The sequence below is a fragment of the Phascolarctos cinereus genome, unplaced genomic scaffold (genome assembly GCF_003287225.1).
Source record: "Phascolarctos cinereus isolate Bilbo 61053 unplaced genomic scaffold, phaCin_HiC Scaffold_2;HRSCAF=192, whole genome shotgun sequence".
NCBI lineage: Eukaryota > Metazoa > Chordata > Mammalia > Diprotodontia > Phascolarctidae > Phascolarctos > Phascolarctos cinereus.
In genome coordinates, this window is record NW_027555625.1 from 18,436,053 (window position 1) to 18,448,684 (window position 12,632).

Genomic DNA, 12,632 nt, shown 5'->3' on the forward strand with positions numbered 1-12,632 from the left:
AGTCGTTTGCCTGTCGTTTTCCCCATTAGACTATGAGCTCATTGAGCACAAAGACATCCACAGCCCTTAGGACAGTGCCAGGCACATAGTAGGTGCTTAATCTATGCTTGTTGATTTCACTTGTAATGAAAACAGATAAAGGGCAAAAATGAATGAGTAGATATGATGTGCCCAGCAGAATAGAGAGGAACACAATTTCCATTGGTCATTCACTCAAAAACTACATTTATTCAATCATTTACTTTAAAAAAAACCCTGCATTATTTACAAATTGTACAATTGTTAATACAGTTCTCAGAAAAGAAAAAGAAAATGCCACCCGCTTAGTTTATATACCTTATTTACCATCCCAGGAAGTCACATTCTGGATTCCCAAAGATGCGGGCTCCCTTCGCCCAAGTGGAGGCTGGCAATGCCAGTGGAGAAACATCCCAGGCCTCCAGCTCTAGCCCTGGAAAGTGCCTCTCACCATAACCCTGGGCCTCAGAGGGGAGGGCTGGCTTCCAGTGGTTTCATTTGAAATGAATGGTCCAGTCCAAGAGAAAGATGTTCCTTCCCTTGAGAAGCTGTAGGAGGTGCTGGAGGGCAGGTTGGACCGACATCTAGAATTGGAGGGTTTAGAGATGGGAGGAGCCTCAGGCATCATCTAGTCTCACCCCGCTCAACCCCCCATGCCCCTTTAAAAATGAGAAGCCCAATGTTTCCTCTGCCTCAAGACCCTGAGCAAATCCATTTCTTCACCTTCCTGAATCTCAGTTTAGGGATAATAAGGGGATAACATTGGCCCTACCTGGACTATTGTGAGAAAACTACTTTATAATGCTGGAGAAATGTGAATTATTATTATTGGAGCAACATTTTTTTCCCCCCTGACAACGTGGAAACCATTTCAGATACTTAGCCCCAGGCAATGGCCTTGTGACTTCATAACCATTGGGAGTTCTGCCATGATGAGACATTCCCTCCCAAAGCAGATTGGCATCTACTTCCCTGTCCACAGTACTAGAGTTGTCCAGGGGTCTCAAGGAGGTTACAGGACTAACCCAATATCACCCAGAGGGGACGCTCCCGAGGTCTTTCTGCCAGCTCTTTCCCTTTGTATCAGGCTGCTTTGATGATACGTCTTTAGATCTTTATGAATCTAAACATCTGCAACCTAAAAGGATTTTATATATAAACACATATACATATAGGTATATAGATGTACATACAGATTCACACATGTATACACACATATGTGTACACATGTGAATACATGCATACATGTATGCACATATATATCTTTACATATGTACGTACCTATGGATGAAATAGTTACCAATGGATCAGGAATCCATTTAGAACAATAGAATATTAAAATCAAAAGGGGCTTTAGAGATCATGTGATGCCAGCCCCTTTCATTTTACAAATAGAGACATTTTAGGCAAAGTGAGACAGCACATTTGTGGCAGTTCTGGCCAAGAAGCCAGGCCTGCCAACAACCAGGGCAATGCTGCGTCATACTGCCTGATTTGTGAAGATTTTACAGAAAGATTTTGCTGAAAAGATCAGGCATTTTTGTGAAAAAGGATAGCTCCCTTGGGGGGAAGAAAGAGAAAAATACAAGAGAAAATTCAAGCAATGGAAAAAAGAATTCAATACAAATTTAGAGAGATCAGATAACACAAAGGAGTCAGAGTAGCTTGAAAAATCATAGTAATCATTACTGAAGGTATTTGGTCAGATTTTATATGAAATCCTATACACTCTCTGAGATCTAAGATGTAGTGAGAGCCAGATTTGTGTGTAACTAGTGTAGGGTTGTCAGGACTTTGCCACCGGGGCAGGACATTTTGAGGTGCTGACCACATCCTGGGATGCACCTCCTTCTTCCTGGGCTGTGGCCCAGGTAAGCCTTCCACTGCTCCCAGGTGCCAGTGCTGCAGGTTATGACAATGGAAAGGATTGCTCTCAAAAACACAGACTTTGAGCTGGAGGAGATTTTAGACTCCATCTTGTCTGAATCCCTCACTTTAGAGATTAGGAAACTGAGGCCCAGGAGAGCTGAGTGACAAGAGCTCATCTCTTAGACTATCCCCTCCTCTGAGACTCCTAGGGAGCCACACAAAGTCATCCATGGACTTTGTTCTCAGGCTAGTTTGAGCTTGGGGTCAGGAAGACCTGAGTTCAAATCCGGCCTCAGATACTTACTAGCTGTGTGGCCCTGGGCAAGTCACTTAACCCCAATTGCCTTTAAAAAAAAAAAGAAAAAGAAAAAAAAGAGAGAAAGAGAGAGACAGAGAGAGACAAAGATACACAGAGAAAGAGACAGAGACAGAGAGCTTCACAGGGATATCCACGGTGAGTAGATGCCTTCCAGTGAAGAGACCCTGGGAAAGGGGGAGTAACAAAGCTCAGGAAAGTGTCATTTCTCTAAAGGAAAGCTACCAGTCAACCAAAGACATAGAATGCTTCAGAAAATCAATTCCAGGTTTAATTTAAAAATAAATAAATAACGGCAAATCTCAGCAAAAAATTTCCAGCCTTCTCAAAGCATCTTTCCTAAGTATGGGTTTACGGAAGCAGCCCAATGGTCACACAGAATCTCAGACCTGGGAGGGATGTCCCCAGTTCTCTAATTCAACCCCTATCCCCAAAAGATTCCCCACTACAACACAAGTGTGTGTGTGTGATAAATGGTCACCCAAGCAAGGCTTGATGATACCCAATGAGGGAGATCCCACAACCACCCAAAGACTTCATTTGGTGATTACTTTAATTTTCAGAAAGTCTTCTTCAATCAAGCCCAAAACCCTTTTTACAACTTGCATCCATGGTTCTGTTTCTTCCCTCTGGAATGAAGGAGCAAAAATCTACTTGTTCTTGTCTATGACAGCCATTTAAACTCTTGAAGAAAGGCATCTTTCACACACCTACCATGCCTCCCCTCCCCCCACCAAACCTCTTCCCCAAGCTTTCCTAGTTCCTTCAATCAACCCTCACAGGGCAGGACCTTGAAAATTAGGGTTGCCTGATAGAACGGTCTGGGCATTAGAACTCCATGCTTATCACACCATAGCAAAGGAAAAGCACTCTTCGTTCTTCTGCTGGCTGGAGCTCACACGTGCTTCACCCAGCTTTCACAAAGTGGAAATTACATCTGTCATGGCCAATGCCAATTAGAACAGTATGACCAGACAGCTTAGGAATGGACTGCCAAGCCTTGTAAGTTCTCAAATGGTACAGTGTGGGAGGGCCTGGTTATTGAAATGTTCTAGACATGGTAGACCATGTTGGTAGCTTGTGAAGTGGGGAGATTGTTGGGGGTTGCCCCTTTTTTTGCCAATGTCGCAGACACTTGATGTCAGAAATTCTATTCCATGCTAACGATTAGAATACATGGTCCCATAGCCAGTTCTCTTCCTTTATAATCCTCTTCTGCTTTCCACAATCCTCACTGAATTCTATGCATTTAAAGGGTTGTGGTGTGAGTGTGTGTGTGGTAGTGGGGGGGGGGAGGTTAGAGAACAATTTCCATTAATATGGAAAACACTTGATCTCCAGATAAAACACAGGCAGAAAGACTGTGAAGGGAAAGATCCATCAGTCCTCAGAGCACCACAGTTAGCCCACCAGACAGCTGGGGGCATCCTCTATCCTTAATGCTTCCCAAGGCTGTGGTCCAAGTTTCTCTTTTGCCTCTTTCACGGACCAGTTCTCTACCTTTCAGTAAGAGACTGAAGTGTAGGGACTTTGGGGGCCGGAAGGAACACGAAGAGCTCCAGACCCCCTCATGCCAACTGTTGTCCATCTGCCCTCCTGAAAGTCTGCATCTCATCCAACCCCCTTGTTTTACAGACGAGGAAACTGAGGTTTGGGAAGGCTAGTGACTCTGGTAGGACACAAAGACAATGGCGAAGACAGGCCTCCAAGTGCAGGGGTCTTTCCATGACATCTGTCACCTCTGAATACCAGTTTCCTGGGGTGGGGGCTTGAGACTGGGTCAGTTTCTTGCTTTTCTGGTTTTCTCATCTAGGCTCATCTCCCTCCAGGTGTAGGAGAGAGGGGATGAAGGATGATGATACTAAAAGAAGGCAGGGGGAAAACCCAAATCACCAATTCTTGAGGTCCTTTTTTGACTTTTTCTGCCTTTAAAGCAGGGCTTCTTACCCTTTTTCATGTCCTGGACCCCTTTCTCGGTGTGGTGAAGCCTAGGGACACCTTCTCAGGATAATATTGGCCACTCATATTCATAATTTATCATAATTTTTTTCCCATCTAAGTTCATAGACTTCAGGTTAAAAACCCTTGTGTCTAAGAAAGACTCAATTACATGGGAAGGGAATGATTTCAGGTAGGGTCCCTTGTAGGTGTGATAATTCCAGGGGGCTCAAAGTCATGCCCTTTTTTTCTGCTAAAACCTGGAATGGGCAGGACACCTCCCCATCTAGACACTGTGCACACACCCAGTCTTCACCTGTTGAAATCCCACTCATCCTTCAAAGTCCAACTTAAGTACACTTCCTTCATGAAGCCTCTTCTGATCCCCTTCCTCACCCCTATTGGAAATGGTCTTGCTGGCTGATCGTTTTTGGTACAAAGTGACTTGCCCAGGGCCACACAGCTAAGAAAGTGTCAGAGCTTCCAAATATTTATGAACCACCTGCTACGTGCAGGGAGAGAGGAAATGTGGCTGACTGGATGAAGACCTGGCCTAAAAGCCAGGAAGACTGGGGTTCAAGCCCTGCTTCTGACCCACACTGAGCAGGGCCAAATCACTTAACCCTTCAGTACCCCCAGGCACCTCTACAACTGTGATCCCAAAGGGCAGTCGTGGATCTGTGTGGACAGGAGATCCCCACTTCACAGGCTCAGACCAAAATAGACAGACATTTTTAGGGCATCGTGTAGGTTCTGGAGGTTCTTACAAATTTCTCAATTCTATGGAGAAAGCAAGGGGCTTACTTTGGGGAATTGTTATAGATCTTATAAGGCAAAATCAAATGTGTGGAAAAGGAAAGTCCTGTCAAACATAGAAGCACGATTGGGCCACTGAGTCATAGAAAGGGGATGGAGGAGACTGAAGGTCAGACTCCATGGAAAGTGGCATGGAGGAGATTGAAGGTTGGAGTCCATGGAAAGTGGGATGGAGGAGACTGAAGCTTGGAGTCCATGGAAAGTGGGATGGAGGAGACTGAAGCTTGGAGTCCATGGAAAGTGGGATGGAGGAGACTGAAAGTTGGAGTCCATGGAAAGTGGGATGGAGGAGACTGAAGCTTGGACTCCATGGAAAGTGGCATGGAGGAGACTGAAGCTTGGAGTCCATGGAAAGTGGGATGGAGGAGACTGAAGCTTGGAGTCCATGGAAAGTGGGATGGAGGAGACTGAAGGTTGGAGCCCATGGAAAGTGGGATGGAGGAGACTGAAGTCAGCCTGACTGGGGCAGTGACATTCACACCTAGACTCCACAGTTTACTTCACACCAGCTCAGAGGAGGTAATGCAGTGGGGCTGTGTGTGACTGGTTGTGTGACAGGTGAGAAAGTAGAGGCAGTTATAATAAAATGAAGACCCTAGGGAGGGAACTTGCCTCTCCAAGATCCATTCTGGGAAGCCCTCTCTCCTCAGCATCTATACTTTTAAGTGCTGTCTTCTTCATGAGAACATAAGCTCCTTGCAGGAGGGGACAGTCTTTCTAATTGTGTTTGTATTCCCAGTACTTGGCACCATGTCTGGCACACAGGAAGTGTTTAATAGGTGTTTGTTAACTTGACAGAATCCCCAGAACTGAAGGCCACCAGTTAGGCAAGGGATGCAGGCTCTCAGGAGAACAGATAAGACCCTTGATGTAACCAGATCATCTGGAAGGTTTTCCACGTAGGAGAAATTCTTTGCTTTTAGCTCTTGGTATAATCAGAATTTAATATCATCTCAACTATTTAAAAGTCTTTGAGTTCTTCTGGCCATTGGAGTGGCAGAACCCCACCTATCTTTTCATTCCAATTCACAGCCACGATCAACATGGCTCCTTGTAAACTGCCCATGAACTCATGGAATTATAGGATTTTAGAGGTACCTCAGCAGCCCTCTAGTGCAATCCTTCCTGAACGGGTGTCCCTTTTACATCATTGCTAAAAGGTGGTGCACCCGCCCTTACCTTAGACACATTCCCTTTTCTCAAAGGGCACATCATACATATTAATGAATTATTGTTACTTCAGCTACCCAAAATGGCCCCGTTGTGTGGCTCTGTTATTGTTTAGGTACATGGAAGGGGGTACGTCCATAAGGAAGGGAACCCAAACTCCAGCGTTGCTTTTCGGAAGCAAAGCGAGAAATGCCTGTCATGGCCAGGAAAAGGAGTCAAGGGTCACTCTGGATAACCAGTTGGCAGGAGACTCTTTGGAGGCCCAGATGGCTGTGGGCTGAAGGTAGATGCTTGATGATCACAAGTGAGTGAAGAAGGTGTGAGATGACTGTGCGGGAAGCTTTCAAAAGAATCGATCCGGGTTCAAGGTCATCTCAGATGAGAGGGGATGGAAAACTAGGGCAATGGCGCCATTGCCTTTTGGAGGCTGGTCTTGAGACAGGCTGTCCATGTTGGCAGCTCCCAAAATACTAGACAAGGACTGAGGAAGAGCAGGGTCTTCATTGTGATCCTGGCTCCGATGAGAGCACTCCGGACTTGCGGGCCTTGGGAGGTGGAGGTGGTGGGCCCTTGGCTTCTCGACGGACAGGAAGCGGGGGTGCAACCTGAGAGAGCAGATGCATAATGGGGTAGGAGTAAGAGAAAAGGATTTTATTTCCTTATTCCTAACCCAAGGTTAGTTATTTCTTCATTATATTTTTACGGTCCCAGGCCAACTAGGCCATGCTTTAAATCCCATATAGCCATACACTATCCATGTTAGCCATCTTCTTGCCACAGGCCTGGCCTGGCTGTCATGTGCATACCCTGCTCCCTGCTACCCATTTTTCACTTCTTGTTCTGGGAACATTAACAAAAATTAATCAAAGTTAATAAAAAATTAATCACGTCTTCTCTAGACCTCTGTTTATTACCTTTGTGATTCCCCAGAGCAAAACTCCCTTCCCTGATCCCTCCCCTAGGGATTGTCCTGATTTTGTTGTTTTACCCTCAGTTTGGAACCTAATAATTGCCTAATAAATCTTTTTCATTCATTCATTCCTTCTCTCACTCACTCATTCATTCCCATCCTTTTTTTTTTCCTACCGTGCATCTTTCAGATTTTGGTTGATGGAACACAGTATCCCTCTGCAAGGGTTTGCAAAAGGCACAAAAAGAGCAAGAAGGATTCCTTCTCCTTCTTAATACTGCCTTCTCCACCCCTGGGCAACTCGAACACACACACACACACAAAAACGATCACTCACATTTAGGTAGCACCTTCAGATTTACAAAGCACTTTCCTCACAACAACCTGGCACAGGAGGCAGTGCATGCAAGCTCCTTTTACAGATTGGTAAACTGAGTCCGCATAGACCTGAACTGGGGGGATAACTCAGAACACCTGTCACTCTGATGTATTGAAATTTAAGACATTATTCCTCGTCCTGGGGAGGCAGCAAGGAAGGAAGGCTTCAATTCAAGTCTTGTCCTGGATACATACTAGCTGGGTGACCCCAGGCAAGTCATTCATCCTCTCTTAAGCTCAGTTTCCTCATCTGTATAATGGGGATAATAAAACCACCTAAAACACCTGGTTCTTTTGAGGATCAGGTGGGGTGGGGGGAACACAAGCTTTTATTGAGTGCGTTCTATGTGCCAGGCACTGTGCTTTATAACTTTTGTCTCACTTGATTCTCACACAACCCTGTGAGGTAGGTGCTATTATTACTCCATTTTATAGATGAGAAAACTGAGGCAGACAGAGGTTCAGGGTCACACAGATGGCAAGAGGCTGAGGCTGGATTTGAATGTGTGTGTGCACACGTGATTATACCAAGAGCTAAGACATGAACATGCACATATATGGCTTTGCAAATTCTAAGGCACTCCATAAATGTTAGCCATCATGATTACTGTTATTAGCTTTGTTCTGACTGATGAGCTTCTGTCTTATCTTGAGCAGAACCAAGGTCCCACACAAGTCTTCAATCATTATCAAACCAAGCCCCTGTATGAGGTTCCTGCCTCTCTCCTTTATATCTCCCTTTTCTTTTCCTGGGATAGAGCAAGTGCCCTGAGGGCAGATGCTATCCTAGTTGCCTGTATTTGTATCCCTAGTTTTGAGCACATAGTAAATGCTTAATAAATGTCATTCATTCATTCATTCATTCATTCATCATTTATTCATTCACTCATTCATTCATTCATTCATTCATTCACTATTAACCACTCAGAGCCCTAGGCAATTCTCCAACATTGTAAGCTTCAGCATAATTACTGATCTGCACTAGGAGAGGGGCTTTCCTCACCAGAAGCTCCCCTAAACCCATCAAGTCATGGGTCCTGACCCATTCTTCGTCCCATCCCGGCCACCCTGTCTTGAAGAGAAGATGGGTGACATGGACTTTTTTTCAACAAGAGGGTAAGGCTGCTTGCTCATTCCAGAAGTGAAACAGGAGCCATTCAGGTAAGACACTCTCTGCTTAAAGCAACCTGGAAAACTACATGGCCAGTGAAGTGAGCACCGTCACTCCGATCCCCTACCTCTGCCGAGTTCCTCTGGCTGCCGGTCTCATAGGGCTTGCTCTTGGGAGGGGGTGGGGGCGGGACTGTCTTTGCACCAGAAGACATCAGCCCATCTACCTGCAATGTTGGAGAGCCTGGAAAGGATGAGAATCAAAAAGTCAAGTAGGGAGAAAAGCAATATGGAGATTCAAGCCTTGGTACTGGCCTTCCGAGGATTCCTTTCCATTCATCTCTATTAAAACTCCCAAGCTAGATTCTTTCTCTTGGATAATGCCTCTCCAAAAAGTCAAAGGAAACTTTGGCTTGAGTATCACATGAATTAACTGCTATCAAAGAGTTTTGTAATTTGAATACACTACAGAAATGTAGGGTACTGTGGCTGTTACTATTATTCTTCCTTCTGTACCTGCTGCCAATGCAGCAAGCAAGTTTAGAAGACCCAGACGTGGCACAGACCACTGGGGGCAGGGAGGACTGTGTTCTTCTGTCCTCAAGAGTTGAAAAAACGAGATGAAGAGAACTTACTTTGGGTCCTGGGTGTTTTCGGGGTCAGTGGCGGTGGGCTCAGGGCCATAGAGGAAGGCAGGGGGGAGCCTTGCAACAAGGTCAGCCGACTGTCCACTAGCTGGAGACTCTTGGGTCTTTGTACCTTGCTAGCAGGGCTCTAGGGAGAGAAAAGACAAGGAAGAGAAGAAGCAGTAATGCCTCAGTTTGGAGGCCAAATGGGTTTCCACGCTTGAGCACTTCCCTCTGGACAAGAGAGTTGATGGAGAGGGGCAGGTACATCAAAGGCTTTCATCCCCCTTACCAAAGCATACAACGGAGTGGAGTCAGATAACGGCTAAGGTCTTTGAGGGGATCAGTGAACATCAACGGTTGGTCAGTGGAGTCTTCATAGACCAAAGGAGCATAGATTTAGAACTAGAAGGGGTGGCAGAGGCTATTTCATCCACCCAGGCCCATTTTACAGATAAGGAAACTGAGGCATACAGAAGTTAAGTAATTTGCCCAGGGTCACACAGCTAGAGAGTGTCTAAGGCAGGATTTGAATTCAGGTCTTCCTGACTATGGTGTAGTGTATAGTGAACTGGACTCAGTTTTAGGAATACCAGAGTTTAAGTCTTTCCCCTTTGGATACTTATTAGCTCTGTGACTCCACTACTTAACCTTTCAGAGCCTGAGTTTCCTCATAAAATAAGGGGGCAGGTTTGGGGACCTCTAAAATGGCTTCTAGCTCTAAATTTAGGATCTCATTATGACTCTATGATCCAGTGTTCTTTCTAGCCTGCATCATTCAGATTCCCCTTTCCTCCCAGGAAGGGTTGCCTTTGCCAGACATAGCCCAAAGTGGCTCATGAAAAATAACCACAAAAATTCTTCACTTCCCCCCTCCTCCCCTGGCCCCAGTTACGAGAGGAGGACAGATGGAGTTTGGGGACTGAGTCATGGAGCAGGAATGCAAAGGACCACAGGCTAAGGTATGGGCCCACTTGCTGACACCACGGCGTGAGAGCCTTGAGTTGGTGTCTACCAAGAGCTTCCAGCTCTCAGGGAGCAGAATGTATTTCCCTGTATGTAGATTCCTCAGTCTCTCCTAAGCTGCCAGTAAGCACATTTGGAAGCAAGCTGTGGTCTGGGCTCTAACTGGAAGTCATGGCCAACAAGGCTCCCTCCCTGACTCTGAGAATTTGGCTCCTGCAGAGAAGCTGGGGCCCATGCCCACTGTGACTTACCAGCAGGTCAGCTTCCGGCTCTCTCTCCGCGATGACCTGAGATTTGCTAATGTTCCAGTCTTTCCTCTTGAACTTGCTGATCCGATTATCACTGTCTTCTCTGAGGGACACATCTTCCACTTTGGCCCCTGACGAAGCTCGCCGTTCTAGCAGGGGCTCCAGAATGGACCTGGTGCCCAGGAAAAAGGACACAATCTCATTATTTGTTCCTTTCCCCAAATCCCAGGTCGCTCTCCCTAATGACCATCGACCTGAAGGTGGGATCTTGGATGGGTCTTTCATAGGAGGAATGATGGTGTCTTAAATATAGCAGGTGCTTAATAAATGTTTGTTAATTAAAAATTACCATTAGCTAATTAACTAAATTAATAGAATTGATTTAATTCAACCCCAGGTTGTCTTAAACTTTCTGTATTTCATTCATGTAGTAGAAAAATACTCAAAAAGGGGGTCAGCTAGGTGGTGTCGTAGATAGAACATCAGTCCTACAGTCAGGAGGACCTGAGTTCAAATCAAATCCTCAGATACTTACTAGCTGTGTTACCCTGGGCAAGTCACTTAACCCTGATTTAAAAATACCCCAAAAGGCCTTGGTTTTGATGCTGACTCTGCTAATGAGTCACTGTGGGATCTTTGCTCATCTATAAAACAACAGTCATCGGCCTTGCCTTCCCTTACCTGGCAGGATTGTGGTAAGGCCCAGACGGGGTGAATGATTCAGAAAAACAATCAGAAAATTACAGCTGTTGCTTGTCACTTCTCTTAATCCTACCCAGGCTCATTCTCACTTGAGAGAAAAGAAAACAAACTCCAACACAGGACCCATAGCTTGGTACTTAATACCAAGGCCAGCTTCTCCCCTCTCCAGGCAGGAAGGAGGTGGGCCCCACTGCCCCTCGAGGTCTCTTTCTACTTAGATATCCGCGATGGATTTGAACTTAGGAAGTTGAGTCTTTAAGAAAACTCCAAATGGGGTCACAAAGAGTTGGACACAAGTGAAACATCCGAATGACAACAATGCTTTGTGCTAGGCCCTGTGCCAAAGGGGACCCAAACCCAAAAGGAGTCCTGCCCTTAAGGACCTTATATTTTTCTAGGAGGCTGTAACACGGACACAAGGAAATGGAAGGTAATTTCAGGAAGGAGACTGCTGGCTTCTTATAGAGCAGGGGAATGCAACCAGGGGCCTGGAACTTCTTTTAAGAAAATATTTTGATAATTATATTTCAGTCTAGTAGTGTCCTCTGTAATCTCACATGTTTTATTTTATGCATGTAAAGCCAGGAACCTGAGAACAGGTCCAGATGTTTCCCCAGGCTGCTGAAGGGTCCATGCCACAGACATGTTAAGAATCCCCGATGCAGGGGACAGTGCTTGAGAAGGAGACTAGGGATGAGAGGCAGGATAAAGAGTGAGAGTGTTCCGGGCGGGGGGATAGAGGCATGAAGGCAGACGAGAGTTCTCCACATAGAGAACAACAAAGAGAACTGTTGGCTGGAAAGTAGAGTCCTGGGAGGGATATAATGTGAAATAAGAACGTTGTGAACATTTGTTGTTGTCCTTTTAAGTGGGAGGGAGAGAAAATAGCTTTTTGGTAATTTAAAAAATTAAAGAACAGAAATAGGCATGGAAAGGTAGGTGGAAGCCAGACTGCAAAAGGCTTCATGTCTCAAGTTGGGGAGACTATATTTTGTCCTAGGAGCAATAGGGAGCCATTGAAACTTCTCGGGGAGGGAGTAACGTGGTCAGGAAGATTCTTTATAATAATAGGATGATAGTATAGCCCAAGTAGGACACACTTTGTTGTTTTCTCATCAGTGGTGAGTGGCTGGGACTGATCCATTCCCAGCCTTTGTGACCAAAGGCCCGGTTTCTACTCACCCATCGGATCCTGGCCTGGAGGGGGTGCTATCTGAGGAGGTGGAAGAAGTGGAGACCACCGAGGATGCCACCGAGGTGACGGACAATCGCCGTAGGGTGGAAGACATGATGTACGGCAGCACCACCGACCCCGTCCTGCTCTGCTTCCTCTCCGTCAAGGTGGGAGGCTGAAGAGCACAAGAACAGTAGGTCTATGGGCACAGTCTGCAATAGACGCAGCTCAGGGTCCAGGGTGGACACAGTTAGGTCAACTTCCAGGAGGTACCAAGGAGAGGGAAAACAGAAGCAAATGCGTCCCTTCCGTGGAAGAAAAACAGAAAAAGGAGCAACGGCAGGAGAACGGATCCGCAATCGTGATTCCAGAGGACTGATGGTGATGAACC

The 12,632-nt window shown here is 45.9% G+C and overlaps 1 protein-coding gene across 2 annotated transcripts in view; it reads right to left on the minus strand.

Moving 5' to 3' along the window:
* Positions 1 to 205: 205 nt before the first annotated feature.
* The window catches only part of DOCK5 (dedicator of cytokinesis 5), a 252,306-nt gene continuing 239,879 nt past the window's right edge, over positions 206 to 12,632 (minus strand). For both annotated transcript variants that reach the window (XM_021001085.2, XM_021001086.2), the window contains 5 exons: positions 12,250 to 12,416; positions 10,369 to 10,537; positions 9,161 to 9,299; positions 8,654 to 8,769; positions 206 to 6,732 (listed from right to left, as the gene is read on the minus strand). In XM_021001085.2, the coding sequence (XP_020856744.1) occupies positions 6,628 to 6,732; positions 8,654 to 8,769; positions 9,161 to 9,299; positions 10,369 to 10,537; positions 12,250 to 12,416 (696 nt within the window). In that variant the 3' untranslated portion in view covers positions 206 to 6,627. The remainder of the gene's footprint in view (positions 6,733 to 8,653; positions 8,770 to 9,160; positions 9,300 to 10,368; positions 10,538 to 12,249; positions 12,417 to 12,632) is intronic.